Source organism: Lichenostomus cassidix, chromosome 3 (genome assembly GCF_008360975.1).
Source record: "Lichenostomus cassidix isolate B80296 chromosome 3, HeHo_3.0, whole genome shotgun sequence".
Lineage (NCBI taxonomy): Eukaryota > Metazoa > Chordata > Aves > Passeriformes > Meliphagidae > Lichenostomus > Lichenostomus cassidix.
The window spans coordinates 78,567,328-78,591,283 of record NC_139483.1 but is presented as its reverse complement, the minus strand read 5'-3'; the positions used below and the strand labels follow the sequence as shown (position 1 = coordinate 78,591,283).

General features: G+C 41.2%; 1 protein-coding gene across 3 annotated transcripts; it reads left to right on the top strand.

The window, feature by feature from the left end:
- The first annotated feature begins 107 nt into the window (after nucleotides 1–107).
- PRSS35 (serine protease 35) lies at nucleotides 108–22,292 on the top strand. Of its 3 annotated transcripts, none has more exons than XM_085056414.1 (3): nucleotides 108–1,782; nucleotides 15,488–15,605; nucleotides 16,364–22,292. In XM_085056414.1, the coding sequence occupies exon 3, from the start codon at nucleotides 16,379–16,381 to the stop codon at nucleotides 17,618–17,620; it is 1,242 nt and encodes a 413-aa protein (XP_084912540.1). In that variant the 5' UTR covers nucleotides 108–1,782; nucleotides 15,488–15,605; nucleotides 16,364–16,378; the 3' UTR covers nucleotides 17,621–22,292. The 3 variants fall into 3 exon arrangements, with proteins under 3 accessions (XP_084912540.1, XP_084912539.1, XP_084912537.1); XM_085056413.1 differs by lacking the exon at nucleotides 108–1,782 and adding an exon at nucleotides 10,069–10,773; XM_085056411.1 differs by lacking the exons at nucleotides 108–1,782; nucleotides 15,488–15,605 and adding an exon at nucleotides 10,070–10,773.
- Nucleotides 22,293–23,956: the final 1,664 nt, after the last annotated feature.

The following is a 23,956-nucleotide window of genomic DNA, read 5'->3' as shown; positions in this document are numbered from 1 at the left end:
TGTGAAAAGTCTATATATATGGAAAGCAAAATAAAAAGCTTCTTCTTTTCTTGCCTGAGAACCTGGGTTTCTACTTCTCTGCTAGCGGCTCAACAGCGACAATTGATCAAAAATTTTGACATCTAGAAATCTCTGGTCATGTGTAAAATCCCAAGCCAGCCAGACCTCGTCTTTCCTTTTTAATTCCTCCCCTGTGGTTTGACAGATCTTGTAGGAAATGTGCAGAAGAGTTGATGGAGTAACTGAAAACTCTGTAACTTTGCTGAGCCACTCTGAGGTTCAAACAGTCCACCATGGGCTGGAGTAAATCTCTACACATTGTAAAATTTTACTGGGTTTGAGGAAAAGGGGTAAATAACTGGAACAAGGAATTACAAATGAGCTTGGAGAGGAGCTAATGGGGCCTTCATTCTCTGGAAGAGTTTTACATTATCCTAGAGAACTCCTTTTTGTTGTGCTGTTAGCAACTGGGAAGCCTTTGTCCTGGCTGGATGCTTGTTTAACTTGGAAGGCCAAAGCCATTTTGTTCTGTAGTAAGTGTTTAAATTAGGCATATAGTCTTCAGCATCTATTTCCAAAGGAAATCAAGGGACCAGGTATTTCCATATGTTTCTGGCATTCTACAGTTATTTTTCTAATCCATGTGTCTACAAATGGTGGCTTCCTACTTCTAGTCAGCACTGACTGTCAAAGGGTAAGGAAGTACAAAGTTGATACATGGTAAATGAACTAGCTTTTTTTAAAGCTCATATTAGAGATAATTGAAATACAGAACAGTATAATCACAGTCACTTCTGAACATGAAGAAATGAAATGTTTTCTGAAACAACAAAGGTATATTTTGTGCTCTGAGATAAAGCTGCTCAACTAACTAAATATGCTTAAACAGGAACTGCTTGTAGACTGTAGCTTGAATGCCAATTTCCAAATGAGGATATATTTTTAGATGCAGTTCATGAATTGCTAAACTCAAGATTTTCAAGTGGAAGTGCAGAGCTGTTGCTGCAGCAGTGTGCTAACAGTAATTGTGATTAAAACAGAATAGGTAAAGGCACAAGCAGAGCAACTACATATATTTAGATTTCTTCCAAAACCAGTATTGTGACAACTGAGATAATGCATGTGCACATGTATTTCATCCCATGCTGCAAAAATTAATTTATTATTTGTGTTATGATTGCTTACACAGCCTCCATCTCAAACCAGGACTCTACAGTCATGTGCTGATATATATTGTAAATGGAATACAGACTGAAAGGAGACTACAGATAGATAATAAAATAATAATGGTCTCTGTGCTTGGCTTTTCTTGGTTACTGCTTGTCAATAGCCTAAGTGTGATAAGAATTCTTTGTGTGGCACAGAAGGAGAGAGCTTTAAGGAAGCATTTAAAGGGGGCTTATGAAGTGAAAGGGAAGCTCCTATTGAAGTGAAATGGAGAGAGCCAGCAGCAGAAGCAGGTGAAGCATGATGGTGTTTGCTCCAACACGAGTGGAAAACACTGGATGATGTTGCAGGCAATGGGAGGAGTTGGCACCATAATAACAAGCAGCACCTGAATGAATACAAAATAGGGCAACCATAAGCCAAGGTGAAGATATTTAGCCTATGCTTGCTGTTGTGGGGAAGGATTACACACTGAGTAGTCCTGTGATTTCTGGTAATAATACAAAGGTATATAAATGTTTGCCTCTGGTGAAAGGTGGAGATTGTAGAAATGCAAGAAGCAGGCAGACCCCTTCTTTGGGAGTTTTAACAAAACATACAGCTAAGGAGGGTTTGGTAAGTATGCCACATGCAGTTTTTATTTTTAAAATCTTGGCTGAGCAGAAGTATGTGGATGGGTGATAATTCTGATGAGTATCAGTTTTCCATTACAAGTTGGGGCTATAACTTTCCATTTATTTTAACTTGCATGAAATTCATTCTAAAGTAAATCTTCTCACATCTGTTTTGTTTTAATGTTGTAACATTCTGCAAGGAGACTGTGGTCTACAGAGTTAATCAGAAGCAAAAACTGTAATGGGTAGAGGAGGAGAATCTATGTGATTATTGATTCCTCACCATTGCTTTTCTCTCTTGAGACCTGATATAAAGTGAAGTGAAAAAAACCAAACCTTTCACTATTTTGCTTTGAGATTTGGGGTTGTCTCCCTTACCTTATTAGTCGCACCAGCAAGCAGACCAAATAGATTAATAGGTATGAATATGACATTGGTATCAAACAATCCATAGACTTATTGAAGATTCCACAGAAGATGCACTCTCTAGTACATTTAACTCAAAATGCCATTCAAAATGAGAAGTGGAGGTATTAGGGGATAATAAATAAGCCAATATGCTACTGTTGATTTGTTGATACCTCTGAAAGTATTGGTCTGATTTAAACTACTTCCAGGTGCTACTGGTGTCCTGCTCTGCACTGCTTGCATTTTGTGTTTTATTGTGTTATAGCTGAGACAATGGTGAAGCAGGAATGCAGACAAGCAGAACTTCTTCCCAAAAAACTTCATCTTATATCATGGTTAATTCAGCTCTTGTTTTTCCAATTACCCTCCAGATTTATGCCCAAATTCACAGTTTTCTTTTTCTGATGTTGCTTGGGAAAACAATGACATGTTTTCTAATTTCTGTCATCTTTTTTTTTTCCCATTTGTCTGAGAAGTTATCATATTTTGTCAATTTGCCTGCCACAGGGGAATGCTGTGTCTTCCTTCTTCTGTCTTTGCTTTGCCAAAGTACTGCTCCTCTGGTAGAGACCCCTGCGAGTTTTTGTGACTGCATGAGGATGCACCTTTCCTGAACTCAGGTGTGTCATGAATGATGGTGAAAGGTTGCTAGACAGTCTTAGGACATGTCTTTACTAAGATAAAAGTCAAATTTAGGTCAGACTTCTAAATAAAAAAGAGGTGAAATCATCCCTCAATAGATTTTGCTGTTTATCTATGGGTTGCCTTTGAGGGTACTTCTGCCTGTAATGTCTTGAGAATGATGATAGATCTACAGAATTCCTTAGGCCACTAGCACAGTTGGAATAATGGTCAAGAGATGTGATTCTCTTCAAATACAATTGCAGAAATCCATACTGAGAAAGTGCAAAGGGGTGTCTGATGAGGGTGAGGCATTTCTGCCCTCTCTCTCCTTGTTGAGCTATTTACTGGGCTGTTAGCATGTGGAAATTATTCCAGCAGCAAACTGAAAACCTACAGACAGCTTTTAAAGTATCTAAAATATGCAGAGGCTTTGTGATCCAAGCGGGATGGTTGTGAGTGATGACTTCAATCTCCTGTATCACCCACGGAAAAGATCTCCCATTTCTCTAGCTGCAGATGTACTTCCCTGCAGTTACCAACGTGACCCAGTCCTGCCTAACACATGGGTGGACAGTGAGAATACATGAACAGGAAAATACAGGTGAGAACTCCGTGGGGTGCAAAACAGAAGATGGACGACTGCATTGAAAACAGGTCCTGGGTGGTTTTAGTCCCAGTTTTCCACGCCAGCTTCAGAGGCACAAAGGTAACATGCACTTATCTGGGTGGCAACAAGGCATACCTAGCAACCCTGACCCTGTATCCACCATGGGTTTTAAATATAATGTTGTTTTCCTACTCGTAATTATGGCTCTGAGAGGTACAAAAATGCCTGTGTTCATTCCAGTGGAATATTAAGTTTGAAGTCTAAAGTGAAATTAATTTCCACCATTATTTCTACCTTAAAATTTCCACCATTATTAGTTTTTACACTGTTAATAATTTTAGCAGAAACATCCAGCTATTTCAAGCTTGTGAATGGAATTATAAAACAGTATCACCAGGTGTTCTTCTGATCTGACTTTGTACCTACAGTTGACTAAGAATAATAAAAAAAAGTTTACCTTGTGATGGAATACCATTTCAGAATGTGCTTTAGTAAAGGGTCCTTTTAAAAGTGTATTTTTTCCTCTCAGGTTTGTACTAATTTTAAGTTAATGCAGCTATAGTTGAAAAATGAGTCTTGTACTCTGGTGGGCATGTTTTCAATGGCAGTAAATGTTTTATGGTCACCTTCAGTTAACACTGACAATAAAAACTATATTCCGTAACACCCATGAGTTAAGGCCAATGTCCCCTTTTTTAACTTTTTTTTTAATGCAGTTTTTTTTTTTACTCCATGTTTTCCTACTTTGTCCATACTTCTAGAGGAATACTATTTCAATATTCTGTTTGGAAGTTCCACAGGAACTCAGTTTTATGCTGAATGTCACGTTTTTTCCAGTAACATATTGCTGTTAATTCCTCTGATTTCTCAGAGTTTTTAAGATGTGCATTTCACTGCCACTCACCTTCTGCTGGTTTGAATGGTGAGATTAGGTGCCATGTCCCTTGCCAGTTCATCTTTCCCTGGAATCTCTTTCCTCTCTCTTGGGTCAATCATGCTGGAGGTAGCTAAAATCTAATTTTATCTAACATGTCAATGTCACTCTATTAACTTTCCTCTGTGGTATGCTGTTTCCATTATAGGAATTTAGAGGCTTGGGGAGGGGATGAATATCCAGCTTTAGCCAGGCAAATTTGGGGTTTCTTCCAAAGCTTCTCAGAGTCTTTGTTCTTGCACTTCTTTTCTCCTCACATCAATATGTCATTTATTCATATCATGGTATGCTGCATTAGCATCTGTAATTCACTGTTTTTCCAGTAAAGCTGCTGATGGACTGTGCAATTGGAATGCCAGTTGGAGGAAACTATTTCCTTCAAAGTAGAATGCTCGCAAAAATGGTGTGGGCTGGATTTTTTTCCTTAACAGTACCTGCTTGCAACGCGCCAACACATTGCATGTGTAAAAATATTTGCCATCTGACATATCTCCAGAAGTACCTCTTCTTGTGGAAATTTTCCTTGAGGAAAATGTTCACTTTACATATATATGTGTATATAATTTCCATGATGATACACATCAGGTAAGAACTGTAGGTTTTGTTTATTTAACAATCATGGGTGAACAACTGACTCTGCTTTTCTACTAAATGCACAAATATTAGAACAGTGAGCCTGTCCAGCTTCAGCTTCATTTTCAACTGCTGCTCTAGAGGGAGATAAAAATGTGCTAAAAGGCAGGAGCTGGGTGGTGACTGGGCTATTAACTCACTTCTTTTCTGGTGAGTTAGAAGAACTTCTCTCCTGTGGGGCTTAGTTAGGCAGGACCACATTTATTTTTGCTTACTTCTTCGCTGAAGAAAGAATTGTGGAGCCACTGAACAGCCTGGGTTGGAATTGACCTTAAAGATGATCTTGTTCCAGCCACCCTCCTGTGGGCAGGGACACTTTTCACTAGACCAGGTTGCTCAGAGCTCCATGTGTCCGCTTGATTTGATCACAAACTTGACACAGTTTAAACTCAGAAATGGGACATCATCTATTTGCACTATTACAAAGTGATGTTTTTTCATCTCTATTACTTACCCCTATATCTAGCTCCTAAACTTGTGTTGTGAAAATTAGACACCTCAAGTTTCACATCCCTCCTTCTTTTTGACACCTGTAAGTTCTTGTGTTGATGACAGTGCACTTGTTGCCTATGTCCATGAGTCTGGCACCGCAGTACTTGGTACGCCCAATCCTGAGTGGATGCATCTCCAACCTGTACTGTGATAGTCCATTGATGTGTGCAGAATTTTCCTGAATTCTAGCATTTCAGGAGAGCTAGCAATGCTGTTTGTTGTCCCCTCTGTCCTCACTGTGTTCACTGTTAAACAATTACAATATATTGCGGTTTTGCGTCTTTTTCGAGTTCTCAAAGGCAGGGTCTCTAACAGAGGTCTGTTTCATTCAGGGTTTTAATCTAACCGGTCAGCACTGTGTCACAGGCACCTCTGAACAGCACAATAACCAACCCCACTGGTCCACAAAACAAAAGGGCCTCTGTGGCAACAATCTGCCACAGAAGAGACACTGCCATGGAGACCATTCGTGATCCTGTAAGAAAGATCCATTGTATTTCACATCCCTTTGTTCTGAAAGCAGTAGGAAATATCTCACGTCCATTCATCACGAGCCAATGAGTTATCCCAAGTTTAGAGTTTGGGAACTGGAAAAGTGTTAAAACTCACCAAAAATAGTCTGCCTGGGAAAAGTAGAAAGGAAGTGAAACATATATCCACTGAGCTGGAGGAGTACCCAGAAGTACTCAAGCTTCAGCCTAAGATTTAAGGCATGAAGAAAAGGGATTTGTCTGCACTATCTGAGTAATCATTAGTTTTGGAATAAAGTACGTGTGTGCACCCATACATAAGTAGAAGAAGGACTGAAGAGAAGAAAGGAAGCGATTAAAACTGATGTCTTGTGGAGTATGGCTAAGGCCTATGTGTTGAACTTTTAATTTTGTTGTAGACATTTGCAATCTTTTTGACATCTATGAAGTTTGTTTCAGTCTTTCTGAGTTGCACCTGCCTGTTTTCCCTTAAGTACTATGTGAAAGAATATTTTGTGGGTAGGTGCAGTACAAGGAATACAATTCAGAGGTCACAGATGAGGCATGTTGTTGCTGTGTTCAAACATCTTTTGCATGTGTGCAAGACCCATATGTTGATCCAGCATTGTAGGGCCAAACGACATTCCAGGAGCAGCTGCCCAGCCACTGCATCCACACTCAGTGTATGTTCCCCACAGAGAAAGCTGAAGCTCCTATATCAAATTTTGACCTGAAATAAAAAACTAGGAGGATCTTTTTTGGAAACATTTTGTAACTCATTTTGTGGATTATTTATTCCAAGCTAAAAATACAACAGTTCTGTGAATTCACTCAAAGCCAGGCTAAAAATCTGATGGTAAAAACCTGGGGCTTTTTCTTTATATTCTTTGTAGATATGCAGGAATAATTTTGATAAAAGTTAGTACATTCTTGACATTAATGCAGATTTGGTTTTACTTTTTCCTTGTAATTTCATGGGTTTTTTATTTTAGGTATCAGTCTTTCAAAGCTCGGTTCCGAGTGAACATCTCTCAGTTAGTATATGATTTCAAATTTATTTTTGGAACACATAAAAATACCAGAAGGGTTCACTAATCTTCTAATGAGATAAAATTACGTCTGAAGGATAAAATTAGCATGCTGGAATTTTTCCAACAATTACATTTTTACAGCCCTACCATGTATATTATGCAGTGTATTTTTAAAGAATCAGTATTCTGAAATATACATTCCTTATGTCTTTTACAAACTATATTTTGAGGAAAGTTTTAATGTGATATTTTTTTTAAATCCCTCATTATGGATAAGAATTATCCATATTGTGTCATCTTATTATTACAAGAATTAAAATATTAGTGATGAAATGGGTATCCTGATTTTGGCTGGGATAGAGTTAATTTTCTTCCTAGTAGCTGGTTCAGTGCTGTGTTTTGGATTCAGTATGAGAACAATACTGATAACACAGTGTTTTGGTTGTGGCTCACTAGTGCTTACCCTGAGTCAAGGACTTTCAGTGTCTCGTGCTGTGACAGTGAGGAGAGGCACAAGAAGCCAGGAGGGAGCACGGCCAGGACAGCTGACCCAAACTGGCCAAGGGGATATTCCATGCCATGGAATGTCATGCCCAGTGTATAAACTGGGGGGAGTTGGCCAGGATGCTCAGGGATGGGCTGGGCTTTAGTCAGTGGGTGGTGAACAACAGCATTGTGCATCATTTGTCTTTCTGGAGGTTTGTTTTATTAATTTTTTTTTTCAGTTACCTTCATTTTTCTTACTGTGAATATTATTGTGGTTATTTTTACTATAGAGTATTTCAGTTATTAAACTGTTCTTATTTCAAGCCATGGGTTTTAACTTTTTCTGATTCTGTTTCCTATCCCACTGGGGTGGGGAGAATGAGTGAGCAGCTGTGAAGAGCTGAGTTTCTGGCTGGGGTTAAACCATGGTAGGAAATCGAGGAAAAAAATTGTTTGAAAGAATTTAAATTTGACATTTAGATTCCAAAATCAGGAGTGAGGGGACTGGTGGGTTGAAAGCACACTGATCCTATCACCTAGAGTTCAATTAACAGAAATGAACCTGTGTGTTATTTTCTGAAAAACAGGAAAGAAAGTATAGGACAAGAGGATCAGTTTTTCTAGGGATGATAGGTTACCAATAACAACCTGATTTTGCTGCACTATTCGGCCTGTTCATAAATGTTCTGGAAAAGACATGAGTAGTTAGGTCACAGAACCTGATGGGGCTATCAAATTATTTAGCTTAATAAAGATAAAATTACCTTGATTATATGCAGAAAAGTTTATGGGAGTGACTGAGCAATCAAATGGCAGTGGAGTTCAGTGTAGATAAATGCAAAGTGTTTCACAGGAGGAAAAGGGTCCTTACTTCAGGTATAAAGTGGCAGGTTCTGATCTGGTCATTACTTCTCAGGAAAGAGAGTCCTGGAGTTATGAAAATGGCCCCATGGAAACATCAGCCTGGGAATCACCAGATGAAAAAAATAAAGAATTACTAGTAATTAAGAAATCAGCAGAGAACAAAACAAATAATCTTTTTTCCTGCCACAAAAATCCATATTTTGCTTGCATCTTCTGCATAGGTAAAGAGTCATAGAAATATTGGTTGAGAGGGACCTCTGCAGGTCACCCAGCCCAACCTAACCCTTGAAGCAGGATTACAGCCAACACTAGATCAGATCAGCTGTGGCTTTGTTTATCTGAGTGTTGGAAATCACCAAGGATGGTGACTCCACAACCTGTCCGGGTAATTTGTTCCAGTGTTGCATGTTCCTGTTGGTGAAGAAATTTTTCCCCATGTCCAGTTTGAACCTCCCTAGCTGTAGTTGTTGATGCTCAACACAGCTGCCCAATGCAAGTAGCTGTTGCTCCTTGTTTTTCATTTGCCGCTGCCAAGAAGCATTTGGCTGCACCTTCCTTCAGATACTTTTCTGGTCCTTGAACTTCAGCAATGGGATGGAAAACAAGAACATTTTTGATATAAAGCACAGCTAACTTTAGGAGAATCCTTCTGGGTGGGAGAGGAGTTACAGAGCATATGATAAAGAACTAGTGAGCATCAAATGAAGCTAGCAGTAGCCAGGTTGAAAATACACTAAAAGAGGCAAGTTTTTGCACCTGTCACTTGAGGAACTTGTTACAAGAGCAAGTTGTAGATGCTACAGATCTATGTAGGTTAAAGGGAAAACGGGCAAGTGCCTGACAGAGAAATTCAGTGAAGGCTGCTAAGGTCATAGAGATTACATCTGCCTCAGAAAATGTCTGAGTTTAAAATATTGGTGGCAGTGAAAATGCTGGGGGAGACTGTTGCCTTTAGCAATGCAACATGATATTGGTCTAGCAAAGCCCTTGGTCTCACCCAGTGTGGAAGTTCTTATGTTTAAGAAATTGCTTGTGAAAACTAACTTACCCTCATTCCTGTCTTGCCTCATTAATTACATTGGAAATTCTTCAGCTCATTTTTTCAGGCACATGAATTATTATTATATTATTATTATTTTGCTTTGGGTTTAAGTGGCGCAGACAAACAGCAACAAAACCAGAACTGCAAACAGAATTTCCATTTTGAAGAAATAAGCCTTGGTCTTCAAAATGAAACTGCAGCCTGCAGTTTGCTGGCCAAAGCCTTATTTCCAACCTGTTTACATAATTGGTTCCACGAAATTTCAGAAGTTAAGACTTTTAAAGGAAGGATATGGCTATGATTAAAGCAACGAAGCAGCACTCTGGAGATCTCGCTCTGATCTCCAGCAATGCCACAAATTTCCTGCTGGTTTTGGCAAATCAATGGGCCTTCATTTAGCGTGAAATGAGTTTTCAGCCGATGAGCTCAATGGAAGTGCTCGGGTTAAGCACTTGCAGAAGTGCTTACTGAGGGTGCATTTAACCGTGTGTATCTGTGTGGCAGCGGAAAGCTTTGGGGAGGATCCTCCTGTAGGGCAAGGGGGTAACCCAAGGAAGAGAGACCGCCGCACAAAGCCTTCTGCCTTGGGAGGGGAGAGCACGGGGACACCGAGGGAAAGGAGGAAGGCAAAGAGGAAGGAAGAGTGATGAGGAAATGAGGTGCTTCTCACCTAGCCTGAGGCCCTGAAGATGGTCCAGAGGAGGGGGAGGGAGGGTCCCTGAGGAGCAGGGCACTCCAGAGGAGTGGGGCTGGGAGACAGGGGCGAGGACAGGGAGGAGCGGGCAGGCCACTGCTCGTGGGAACGCCACTCCCCGCTCCTCGCCTTCCCCGGGAGCCCTCCGGCGGGTCAGGGCGAGCGGCTGTCCCCGCTGCCACCGCCGCCAGGTCCCGCCACCCACGCAGGTGGAGCGGTGCGAGCCGTGCGAGCCCCGCCGCCCTTCCCTTGGGACGGGGTCCCTCCGCCTCCCCGCTTGTCCCCGCCTCGCCACCCCGGCCCGGCAGCCTCTCCCGCCCCGTCCCTGTGCGGGTCACCCCGACCCCGCGCCCGGAGCGCAGAGGAAGCCGCTGCCGGGGCGATGCGCCTCCCCGCCCCGCAGGCAGAGCCCCTTCTTCCCTTTCCATCCGAGGAGACACCGCGATCTGCCTCCGCTCCCCTCGGCCCTCCCCCTCGCGCCCTCCCGGCTTCCTCCCTCTCGCCTTCTTTTTCTTTTTTTTTCTTTCTTTTTTTTTTTTTTTTTTTTCCTTTTTCCATCCCCTCCCCCGCCTGGGAAGACCTGGCCGCTCCCCCCGCCCCGTCCTCAGTAGCCGCGGGCGCTGGGCGGCGGACGAGCGGCGCGGAGCGGGGAGCCTGAGCCCCGGGGCTGCTGCCGCCCTCCCTCCGTCCGTCCTGCGGGGTGCCAGGTATGACCGAGACCCTTCCCGGCGTCGGCATCGGGGCAAGAGGCAGCCCCCAGAGACCCGGGTGGGCAGGAGCGGAGCTGGGGATGGGGCTGAGGGGGACTGCCGGGGACCGGGCAGTCCGAGGTAACCAGCGTCTCGAAGGTGATAGCTTTTTTGGGATGTCATTCTTCCTACGCGGGTCGTTTTAAAAAATGATGGAGCTGAGCGATGTCAATATCTTGAGCTTACCAGCTGAGATGTTTTATATAAAGTTTCTGCCTCTTTAGCCTGATGGGTATGTTTTTGATAGGACTAAAACGCCACGCGTTTCTCTGGTCCTTGTTTTTCAATATTTGAAGCCGTTTTCACAAGACGGCTTAAAGGGACGGAGGCAAGGAGCATATTTATCGGGTTTTCGGGGATTTGTCTCTGTGCTGTGCCTTCTGAGGGAAGCTGGCAAGGAGCCTCTTCACCCTTCAAAACAAACTCTCCTTTAATTCTGATTCATCCCCTCAGTATTAGCGCTACCATCTCCGCGCTCCTCTGGAATCAGCACTAATTTCATCCAGATCCGTCACTGCTGGAAGCAGATTTATCTTGGAATGGCAAAAATAAAAGAGCCGTGCCAAGGTATTTAACTCGCAGGCTTTGTAGAAGGGAAACTCCTTTGGATCAGGCGCGGAAAAGCAGAGCCTCCTGCAGAAAACAGGACCAAGGGATGGCTAAAGAGCGATAGAGCTAAAGACTTCCTCCCCAAATCCTCGTCTTCTTCCAGGACAGCCCTGGGCTTTTAACACGCGAACACATAGCGGCCGGCAACAGCGGAGAGGGCAGTGGGAAGGCGGCCATCCCGGCAAAGCCCTACCGTGCCCTCCGTTCCTCCAGCCGGTTCCCGCTCTGTGCCTGCCCGCTGCAGTCCCGGGGCCGCTGCCCGGCTGGCAGGGCTCGACCCTCAGCAGCAGAGCAGTGGCCTGGGCGCGAGCTCCTTCCCGTCCGCCTCCTCCCGGGCCGGGGAGCGGGGAGCGGAGCCGGGCGGCGGGAGGGTCGGGAGGAGCGGCAGGGATGGAGCCCTGCCGCCTGGCCGGCAGCGCCGCCCCGCGGCCAAGGCGGGCACTGCGCGAGGGGGCAGCCCGGTCCCGGCGCTGCTTACTCCCCCGGGTTATTTCCCCCGCGTGTGTGATTCCAGAAATGAGCTGCCACGCCTGCAGTGTAAAATTAGTTCTTGTTATGCATACTGAAGCTGCCTACATTTCGTGAGAGCCAGGAGCCGCAGTGGTTTTTTCCCCGTAAGTGAGAGAGGAGGACAACATCCTTGCACCACGAGGAGTGAGCGCACCTGGAGGAGGGAAGGGGAGGCAGTGGAGGATAGGATTAGGGCAATGGTTTCTTCCAGAGTGTGAGATTTCAAAAATTTGTTCTCTATTTTGCTTTGTCAGAGTAGAACTGGGAATTCCAATTTCCAGGTCATTTCAAGAATAAGGCCAAAAGCAGTTAAAGGAGACGCTTAATACAGCAGCCTCCATTATTTTATGACCTGAAAAATTGCATTATAAATTGTGTAAGCTTAGTTTGAAATGTGTTGGTTTTCCTACAAGAAGAGGGAAACCCCAGGGTAGAGGCTGCACTGAACAGATTAAGATAAAACAATGCCAGGAATCTGGACTGAACTTTTCTTCAGTCTGAGCTACACTGACATGTAAATTCCCTCTGTGGTAGCATGAAGAGAAACCTGTTCTAGTTCTGCTTGACTATAAGCCTTCTCCTGAGCATCTGAGATGTGTTCAGCTGGAGTAAGGTACGTTATAATGACAAAATATTTGAACGAGGTCCTGAAGAGCTAGGTAGATTTTGTCCTGCAGATGCAGAAAGATTTAATGTTGGAAGCAAGAAGTGAGAAGAACTGAATATAGTTTTACTTGAACGGATATGCCTGGCAGCTGGAATGCCACCAAATAGGGAGTCTTGTTATCAGCTGGGTTTGGAAACTGGAGGAAGAATTTCAACATTTTCATGTAGCTGGGAATCTCTCTCACTTTCTGGTTTCCATTCTGTCTTCTCTAAAGCAATTTGTCCTACCTAAAGAGCTGACTCAAGAATTCCAATTACTGTAAGCCAACCAAAAATCTGTATGGGGAAAGGAGTGAAGGAAAGGAGAGGGCAGAGCATCTTGGGGTTTAGAGGAAGAGTGGAGAAGAGCATTGCAGAAAGGGTAACATATTGAGGGTTTTTTTCCTGCAATCAACTTGCAGCCTTGTCAGGACATTTCCTCCTTCCCCTGGAGGCTGTATTCTCTCTCCTCTTCCCCCACCCTGCAAAGCTGTCTTTGCAGCCATCTACACATTTACAAACTCATCATCTGACAAGAGTGTTTCCCTTTTTCCAGCAGCCTATACTGGGCTGTGGCAACTGCTGGCATTGCCTGTGCTTGGAGCTGGCCTCCTTTAAACAGTAGAGATGGGGTTAGTAAACCCCAGTTAGATCTTAAATGTGTGGCTGGAAATGACAGAGCTCCTAGCAGGACCACTGCTCTGGTCTGTAATGAGAATTACCCTGTTTATCAAGTTCCTCAGCTTGAACTTCTTCCAGTTATCCTGAAGTGTAGTTAGTTCATTCCCAGTGACAAGTGGTTCAGTATAAATGAAGAAAATCTTGGCTTCCAAGACTGCCTTTGTAAGTAGTGAGCATTTGAGTTTCATGTTTCAAATGGAAAGCTCCAAGGCATCTATTGAAGGTTCTGTGCTTTGACTGGTTTTTTTCTTTCTAAAGAGTGGCAGAAGGGAGCCATAGTACTCCACCCATTTGCTTGCAGAAAGTCTCTCTATAAACCAGAGAGAAAAAAATGGATTTCTATATAAACTTAATTGTGAGTCTGGCTCAGAAGACTTCAGCCATCACAGTGAAATGACATCAACCCAGACTTTCTATATGAACTAGCAGTTAGTCACTGAAATTTCCTTAGGGCTCACAAAGTTCAGCTGCAGAGGAATATCAGATATCCAGGCCCTGAGGAAGAGCTGAGAAAGGGAGGAGTATGCTAGGGAAAAATAGAAATATCATTCTTGAGCCTGACATAAGAACTGTCTTGTTCATCAGCTATATTAGGGTAAAGCAAATTTAAACCAGATTTTCTCTATTAATATCACATTAATTATCCTCAAACCATGCTAGTTTGAGACAGGCTGAAAATAAAGAAGAGGAGATGCTTCCTCAGACAACATGTAATTAAGCTGTGGAACTCCCTGGACACAAAATATTATGGCTACAAAATTTTATATGTGCTCAAGGGAAGAATGTCAAACTATGTATGAGAAACCAACTGAAGTTTCCTTACACTACAGCAACTACCTCTGCTTTAAAGACCATCAGGTACAACTAGTTGTAAGTTAAGAAACTATGAGGGAGGATGGGCATATATGGTTGTCCTATTCCTATCCTTTACCCTAGGCAACGACATTTAGCCAGGCAGATCTTTGGTCAGGCCAGGAAGGCATTTTTACGTTCTTGTTACAATATTTTTAAAATTTTGACACTTTCTAATTTACCCATCAGTACATAAAATAGTCATTCTTCTTCAGATTTAGTGCTAATTGAGTAATAACTGAACCAAAACTTTGACGTTAACTTTGTTTATCAAAGTTAATATTTTAGCATGCATGTTTCTGCTATACAAATAAGCTTGACTGGTGTGAACAACTGGCATCCCTCTACAAAATCTTGTGCCTGGAGTGATTCTGCTCTGCTTTCAAAACCTTCAGATATATTTTCATATGACCACATACACCCCAGAGCTCAGACCTATGAGTCACTGTAATCTCCAGATGTCATAGGAAAATCCACACATCTTCTCCAAAACCTGAGTTAGCTAATTTAAAGCCAGGGAGGGTTTCTTTGGATTGTAAAATGTGTTGTATAATATAGATATATAGATATAGAGAGATGTATAGATATAGATATTTACATACATCCTAGTAAGTGGACTTGAGCTCAAAGTTTGTGTTCCATATTGGCAAAGGTGAAAAGTGTCAAAACTGTGCTAAAATAAATCCACCCTCTGAATCTGGCATCAGAAACAACAAGCTGTGGTTGACCTGTGGTGCTTACTTAGCTAAAAAAATATAATTAGAACTTATTATAGACAACAAATACGTCTATAGGGTAGACGTATATATCTGCCTCAAAAATCATGAGTCTCTGGTCCATTACACAGCATTAAGAGTGGCGTTCCCACTTATTTTTCCATCTTACACACATGCCCCTGTTTTTCATGCTAGACCTTCAGCTAGCCTGTAACAAGGCTGTTTCACTGGAGAGCACCACTTGTGTTATTCTAAACTAAAATTAAGAAAAGTGGTTATATTTGTCCCAGCCTACACTGCTATTGCAATGTAAACCAGAGAGCTTAACCACATACAAATCCTTGAATTGCTTGGCTTTTAAAGTTTAATCATAGGCCATTTCTTTCTTCACTGCTGAGGTTTCCATGTAATTGGAATGAAGGATGTTGGAACTGAGCACAGGTTTCCCAGTGGCAGCTGCCAGTAGCTGGATAATGCCACTGACATCAATGCTGCCAAGGCAGAAAAATGGTCTTTTCAGTAATGTTTTGAGCTCAGAATCAAGAGTTCTGGGTTCAGTTTCTGGCTCTGCCACAGACTTCTAACAATTTTACATTTTTCCTGCATGTTTTTCAACTACAGATGAGAATAATATTGCTTTATGTCTTTCCCATTTAAAGCATTAGCTCTTGGTGTGGTGTATCCCCCACTTAGGTGGAGCGTTCCACACATGGCACATGACATTCCATAAGGCACAGACAGCACAGCTCCTACAGCCTTTGTGGGATCCTGAAAAAGGCATGTGATGAGTAACCAGACTTGTCACTCCTGCTCGGCTGAGCTTTGCTTCATGTGTATATAACCAGGAGACTCCTCTACACCAGCAACATTCTCCTTTCCTCATTTGTCTGTCTATCCTAGGAGACCTTGGTTCCTCAGGATAGCAGTTAGCAAAGTGCCATTTCTCATATAGGCGGATTCACAGTTCTCAGCTGGGTGGAGCCACTGCTGACCTTGAAGTCAGTTAAAGCCACATTTTGACCACCACGTGAAAGAGCACAATTGGTCTGGTTTCCTAAAGGTTCCTAAGTCTCACGAGTATACTCTGTCAATCCATCTCTCCTTGGATCCCAACTTTTGAATACAGTGAGGGTTTTCAACTGTGTTTCAACCATATAGCAGAAACAGAAAAGAGAAACAGAAACATAATACCTAACTGCATTCGTATGGAATAAATAAAACCAGGGTACTCTGCCAAGTGGAATGACTCAGACTGCTGCCCACAGAGGGAAAAATAGGTAAAATTCAGCTGGTTCCCCTTCCAGTAGGTAGCTCATCATGGGTGCTGGCTGAATTGTCTGCATCCATCTTGCTAGAAAACACTGGGAGAGTCAGAGGCAATACAGGGAATATCTGGGGCATTTCTATTTTGAGCAGAGTGTAGAATTCTGTTCCACTGATGTCAGTTCTAAACTTGCATGATTATACTAAGAAGATATTAAGATAACTGTGTATATTTCCAAAGTGTATTTTCAAATCTCTCTTTCTTGTTTTAGAAAAAATAAAATAAAATGGAGCACATGTTACTGCTATTCATATTTTTCATACCTATCTTGGGTCTCAGTAATGGAACAGAAACTGAACAAGATTTTACTTGGCACTTAAAGAAGATTCCCCAGATTGTGAGAGAAAGAACTTTCTCCCTTGACAGCCCTAAATTTGAAGCAAAAACCAAATTGGAGCTGAATAGCGTATGTGGAATTGAATGTCAAAGAAAACTGCCAGTGCCAAGCTTGTCCGACTTGAAGAACCTCTTATCCTATGAGACTGTTTTTGAAAATGGCACACGGACCCTGACTGAAGTGAGTGTCCTTGGAGCAGTGCTCGACCCAGCTGGAAACACAACCACCCGAGGGCCTTCGAGAAGAAAGAGGCAGATATATGGAACAGACAGCAGGTTCAGCATCTATGACAAGAAGTTTATGACCAACTTTCCGTTCAACACAGCAGTGAAGATCTCCACTGGCTGCAGCGGCATTCTCGTTTCCCCCAAGCACGTGCTGACAGCAGCCCACTGCCTGCACAATGGTAAGGATTATGTGAAGGGCAGCAAAAGGCTCAGGGTGGGCCTGATGAAGACAAAATCCAGAGGCAACGGCAGGAAACGCAAAGGCGCTAGAAGAAGTAGGAGAGAAATTTCTGCGGCCAAAGAGGATCCCAAACCTGCCACAGAATTAAGGCGACAATCCAAAGGTGATGGGAGAAAGCAGAAAAGAGCTGGGAGAAAGCAAGAGACTTCAGATGGTGTGCCCTCCTTCCAGTGGACCCGGGTGAAGAGCACGCACATCCCGAAAGGCTGGTTTAAGGGTGTCTCTGGGGATAGTGCCCTGGATTATGATTATGCTGTTCTTGAGCTCAAGCGTCCCCACAAAAGGAAGTACATGGAGCTGGGAATCAGCCCAGCAATCAAAATGATGCCTGGGAGCATGATCCACTTCTCGGGTTTTGACAACGATCGGTCTGGGCAACTGGTCTATAGATTTTGTAGCATTTCTGATGAGTCCAATGATCTGTTTTATCAGTACTGTGATGCTGAGCCTGGTTCCACAGGATCTGGGATCTATCTCCGTCTTAAGGAGCCGAACAAAAAGAAGTGGAAACGCAAGATCATTGCTGTTTACTCAGGCCATCAGTGGGTGGACATCAATGGTGAACAGCAGGATTACAATGTAGCAGTACGAATTACTCCTCTCAAATATGCCCAGATTTGCTTCTGGATACATGGGAATGATGAAAATTGCATGCTAGGCTGAAGAGAGCTGAACATCACTTGCTTAGCACCCGCACTGCCATAGAGTGAAAGTCAGCTGTCACAGTTACTGGAAGAACATCACTCCATGTCAGAATGTTTTTGAACTCAAAGCTCACAAGTAGTGCTATGGTGACTCGATGAATGCGGAACTGCTGGGGGAGGGGTAGAAGTGTCAGAAAAAATACTTCTAATTGTAATCAACCTAGATATGCACTTAAAATCCCAAACTATATTTATGTTTGCAATTGTGACAAATTCAAGTCATTCATGAGGGGAAAAAAAATGACTGCACCTCTTTGTTATTTTTTTTTCCCAGGGGAAGGGTTGAAACATCTCAAACTGGTATTATTAAACAATATCTATTTTTTTCCAATGGATTTTCTTTTCTCAGGGTTCTGTTCCAATTCTTCAAATGCAAGTTGTGCATATAGCATGTTACTGTATGTGCAGAATGATCCAGAGAACTGCATGAGAACAAGACATTATCCTGGCATTCTCTAAAGATCACAGTTCCATGTTGAGAAGCAGCAGCATAGTTCATGATTATTAGTTTGAAAAACTTCCTCTTCTGGTTGCTGCTGGAATGCTCCCATGGAAATTCCAAATTTATATAGCTGAGGGTCACACCTTAAAGACAAGTTTCACTCCATTGCTCAGTAAAAACAGCAAAAAAGAAAGTAACAAATATAGAAGTTTCCATGTTTGGAAGAAGAAGACACATCTGGACATAGTTTAATGCCTTTAAATGTTCTGTGAGAAGCTATAGAAGTCTTAAACACATGCATTTGTCTTCTAATTAGTATTTGGAGAGCTGTAGGTTTAGTTTCTAGTCAAATGTTTAGCTTTACCCCTGGGAGAAGTCACTGACTCCTGAAGGGGCTACTTGACAATCATTTGGAACTTCACAGATGATATATTTTTGGGTGCTAAACATTTCTTCAGTTTTTATAAATTACTTTTATACAAGTTCAGCTTCATAGATAGGATAGTATGTATTAGACTGGGAGTTGGAAATTAATATTTTAGTTTGGATTGATACAGTTTTGCAAAGTGGGTGGTTTTAATCATGTTATATTCAGACTCCACCTCAGCAGGATTTACAAGGTTAACTAAAAATTTCTCCCAACTAAATTATAGCACCTTCTGAATGGTAGAACTATCTTGTGCATTATAAAAATTATCTTGTTAGATAGCAGCAGTAGTTAGAAAATAATTTGGTTCAGTATGTTTGCAGAACCATGTATTTAATGAAGACACAAACTGAGCTTGACTTTTACACACCTTTAAACACAAACCATTTTCTTAAAAATTGTTGTTGATTACTATACAAGTCTATATCTTTTATGTCAAGATTTTGAAGTACACAGAATTGTTATGGTGCTACATTAATCTAATAACATAAAAAGATACTGTGCCTTTCTGACCATATCCTTTGGTTTTCAATACTTTTAGAATATTCACCACCCTAATATTTAATTTTTTTTACCATAAATTTATGCTGACCAAAATACATTTTCTTCCTTTACAGGAGAAAAAATATACAAAAATATTTTAAAATATTGTTTGTTGGTATCTTTAAAACATGCTTGTGATATCTTTTGATGAAATAAGATGATTTTAAATAACCCGCTTTTTTTTTGTAGATGATTGAAAGTGTATAACCTGACACATTGAACGTGCAGGCAACTTTCTTTGTCATATTATTGCCAAAGCATAAAAATTTAAGACTTGCTTCATTATTATAACCCTAACAATATTTCATTAATTGGAAGAGATGTCACTTTAAAGGAAACTATCTCTTTTAATGTCAACCTTTCCAGGGAACACTCAACTTTTCTTTTTATTTTTCTAATTTTATTTTGTGTGATTGTTTGCAGAAAACTAATAATAATTTTTAAAATTTAGAAATAAATCTCTAAGATTTTAGCATTATTTTTTATTGTTGTTAACATCTCTATTAACACATGTGGCTTTGCTGACAGTAATTTAAAATCACCTCAGTCCAGCATTTAATACTCTCGCTCTATGCAACAGACCTACAATATTCTTCAGTCAGCTCTGTAATGTTTTTCTTAAGTGCCTTTTTCCATAGTTACTGTGACAAATAAGGTACTACACCATTAATCTAATACAAGACAACCCAGGTCTATGGATTTTTTTACAATTATTGTCACTGTTGATTTGGGTACAAAACTGATCAAGATAAGGGGGCTTAGTAAATTCCTTGTTTTGTTGAGTCTTATTTAGGTGTGGTCCTTAGAAGAAGAAATAAAATCTATTTCTTTATCGGTTTGGGAATTGGGAGCAAGGTAAGAATGAAAAATGTTCATGTCAGTTTTCAAATGGTTTTGTTATGAAAATATCTGTTGTAAATATCTCAGCCACAACCTGAGGTTCTCACAGATAAAAACCTGTGTTTTCAGACGATAAATACTAGATGCTCAGTGCTTCATTTTTTGGTCCTAAGAGATTAAAGAGGTTGGCCAGAGCAACATAAAAATTAATTTAAAACAAACAAAGAAATGTCTGTGTCTGAGTGCACATGCACAAACACATGCAAATATCCAGCCTTGCAGAACACGTGTTGTTTTGACTGAGTCAGCACCTTCGGGCCAGGGAATGCAGGTACAGGAAAACACAGACAAAATGTTCTTCCTGTTGTCCCTGCATGCCAGGCAACATTTCAGTTTTCTGCTTGGCCTAATAGAGAAGGAAATGCTTTATGTAGGCATTGTGACTATCTGCTACAGGGACTTCTGGAATAGTTAATAAATCAAGAACTTACACACAAGCCCAGGAATTCAATGTCCTGCATGGAGCTCTTGGTACCCACGACTGCAAATGGGACAAGGATTTCTGAACCATGATCATCTCAGATTTTCTAAAAAAACCTGTAGTTACTATCTAGTTATCAGTGAGAAAATAGGAGGAAAATATGATCTCTGTAGATCAGATCTTGCTGTTGTCTAGGACAGCAGCATCAAGGCTGTGTTTCCAGCCCTTGTGGGCTGTAAATTCCCTAAAGGATTTTTCCTCTCCCCAAGTACCAGCCTGTACATCATTTGTTTTTATCAGTACTAATGCTTTTCCCTAAGAGTTGGTATAGTAGATATTTTTCTTTAACTGTATTCCTGGTCTTAGGAAAAAACCAACTCAGTCAAATCCCTTTTCTGCTAGGGGGCCACTGGAATTTATAAAGTGAACAAATAAGTTTTTTCTGGGCCAAAGATAAACCTCAAATGCAAGCCTTTAACACACCCAGACCAGCTTCTGCAAGGAATTTGTGCATGTGTTTAATCTGAGGCTTTGAGACACACAGTGGAAGGCAAGGGGGTTATTTGCAATGTGAAAAATTAAGTCTAATTTTGTATTATCTTAACAAAAGTACAACATTACGTAGGAAAATTATTTCTGTTTTATGAGGTATAGAGTACCCAATGCTTTAATAATTGCTTGAAGAAACTCCTTGACTGACTTTATAATTTACCATCTTAATTTTGCAGATTTATGTGTCTGTATGGAGTATGAATCAGCATGAATAGGGCCTAAGTAAAAAAACAACTCATCCACATGTAGAGGAGAGAAGCAGCTGGGAGTTCTTTCTATTCTGCTGATAAGGGATGACCTGGCAGCAAACAGCAAACAAAACTGAAAGAGAGAACAAGTAGATGGTATGGAAGACCAGGAAGATGGAGATGGTATGCAAGGGCTAAAGAAAGTGTGCAAAGTAACAGATGAAATGGCTGCAAGGTAGCAGAGGGACCTTTTGTGAGAAAGAGTAGGCAGCTGGTAGAGACTTAATAGTATGAATTCAGATGTGAAATTCACAAGATTCATGAACAATTTTTCACTGTTAAAGATAAGGCTTTTCTTCCCAGCCAACAGCAACAAGGAAAGGGCTGTGAGATGACTCAGGTTGTGGCAGGGACCACTAGCAGGCAGGGGATTTTGACCCCGAGCTACAATCCATGCCTGAATTTGCAGGGATTATGCTTCTGTTCCTTGAGGGTCCTTGGAAGGCATAAGATCTGACCAAAAGGCAGTATGAACCTCCCAGTACACTGGATCATCAAGCATATAGTGAGTAAAGGGAGTTTCTCAAACCTGACCTTTTGCCGAGATTTCTTTAAAGGCTGTTATCCACTGGAGAAGAAAAATCAAACAAAAAAAAATCTCAGATTTGAGTCATTTAACTCTTGGCTCCATTTTTTGCATGTAGCTAGAAATTCTAGGCAATAAATTTTTTTCAAATGTCTTCTGTTTGTGTTTGGCATCTGTAGAAATTTAATCAACTGCTTCTAATTTTAAAGCACAGATTATTGCAGATACTTCCATCTACAAATTCCTGAATTAAAGAATGACTGGGGAAAAAAAAAGAATGTTATTAAATTGAAAGCTTAAAATTTCACTCTAATCTCAAAGGATTTTGAAGTATATTTGGGTCCCCTTGGCACCAGCCTTTTGCTTCAAGTGTCAGCATTTACATTAAAAACTTTCAGAAGTAGCTTTGAGGATTCTTTAATGTTAACCTTCTTAAGACTGACAGAAGACTTTATAATATTTTTCACTGCGCAAAATGACAAGCCATTTGAGAAAATAAATGCAAACCTTTGCTCTGTTAAGATATTATATGATGCACTTACTATGTCAATAAATATTTTCTGTTGTTTTTCTTTTCCTCTGTCCTGATGCAGTTTGTTACTATGGCCGTGTTATACAAACTCCATTCTCTAAGTGCCTGTAATGATTTATCAGTGAATCATCTGGGACTTGGTCTTACAAGATATTAATGTCTCTTTAAATTTGTTCTGGGAAAAAAAACTCCCTGTCTTCAAGATAATTACTCCATGAGCAAATTTGATGAGTAAAAAAATTTAGTTCAGCAAGGAAGTGACTCAGAGTCTATGCTGCAAGTTATTAATTCTAAAATAAGTAATTAGTTCAGTTTCTGCTATTTGCTATAGTTATACTTTCTGCCTCAGAGAGCTGTTGAACCAGGCCACATTAGAAGTGTGTAAAATATTATAATCTTTGTTCTCATAATTATCTTGATTCTCTGCCCTTGAAACTGGTGCCAATTTTATCTCTGACAGTAAAAGAAGAGATTTTTGGCAAGGTCAAGAAAACATTTAATGGAAAGTTAAGAAATTATTACAGCTGTGATTAACAGTGTGTCTAATACAAACAGTATTTACCAGGGGTCTGGCAAGGGCTTACTCACCAGCTCTTATATGGGTCCTCACGTGGGGGAGAAGTAAGTGCCACAGGGAAATAAATAGGATTGAAATCTTTGTGACCTGGAACAAAGTCCATTTGAGGCTAGTAACAGGATCTAAATATTTTCATTGCTGAAATCTGCCTTTTGCCACAATATGGGAGAATGTCTTGGTGCCTGAGAAATGTTTCTCAGCCTCTGCTCAGGGAACACAGAGACCCAGGGGTGACATCTGTGTCCTCTGCAGGCTATTCCCAAGCCACTGGCACGGATGTGGTTTCTTTGGAGGGAGATGTGTTCAAACACGTGCTATGGATCACACATTCCCATGGGCCCTGGGGGGCTTGAACTGGAATCTTGTCCAAATGTCTATTCAGTCCTAAAATGTTCCCAATACAACCCAGATCCTTGTGCAGGTATCTTCCAGTCATACTCCCATTTCCCATAGTCTTTACCATGTACTCAAAAGGCATTCACCAAATAACAGACAATCAAATCCTCCAAAGTGGCACCTTAGGCTGTTTATTATGCAGGTATTCCTTATGAATCATTCATTCCTCCTGCTTCAAATATGTCTTTAGACCTTGATAATTGTTAATCCCTCAGTTGTTATTGTTAAGAAGAGAGATCAGATATACTGGAAAAGCCACACAAATATTTACTTGTGCTTCTTGGTAATTATGTACACACCAAAGTTAATGCAGTTGCTATGGCTCTACTTCTTTTCCATGTGAAAGAGTTTGAAAGCTTTGGATGAAACCAAATTGGGCTGGTTTTCAGACAAGTTACTCAGCTGCCCTTTGGCTGCAGTTGCAGCACTCTCCCACCCCTCCCCTCCAGTTTAATTTCCAACTTTATGGATTAAATTCTGGTTGCAGTTTTGCTTAATCAAAGATGAAAGCAGCCAGGAGACAGAAACAGCAATGGATCTTTTCTGGCTGTATCTCTCTGTGAACATTGTTGAAGGGAGAAGAAGAGGATGAGAGAAGGCAAAGGTGAAGCCCTTGACTAACAGCAAAATACCAGCACCTAACTGAATGGAAGAAAATGTGATTTGTATATTTTCCTACAGTGAAAGGCAGCACTGGTTTTTGCATTTACAATTTCTTTCTGTTTTCTTGA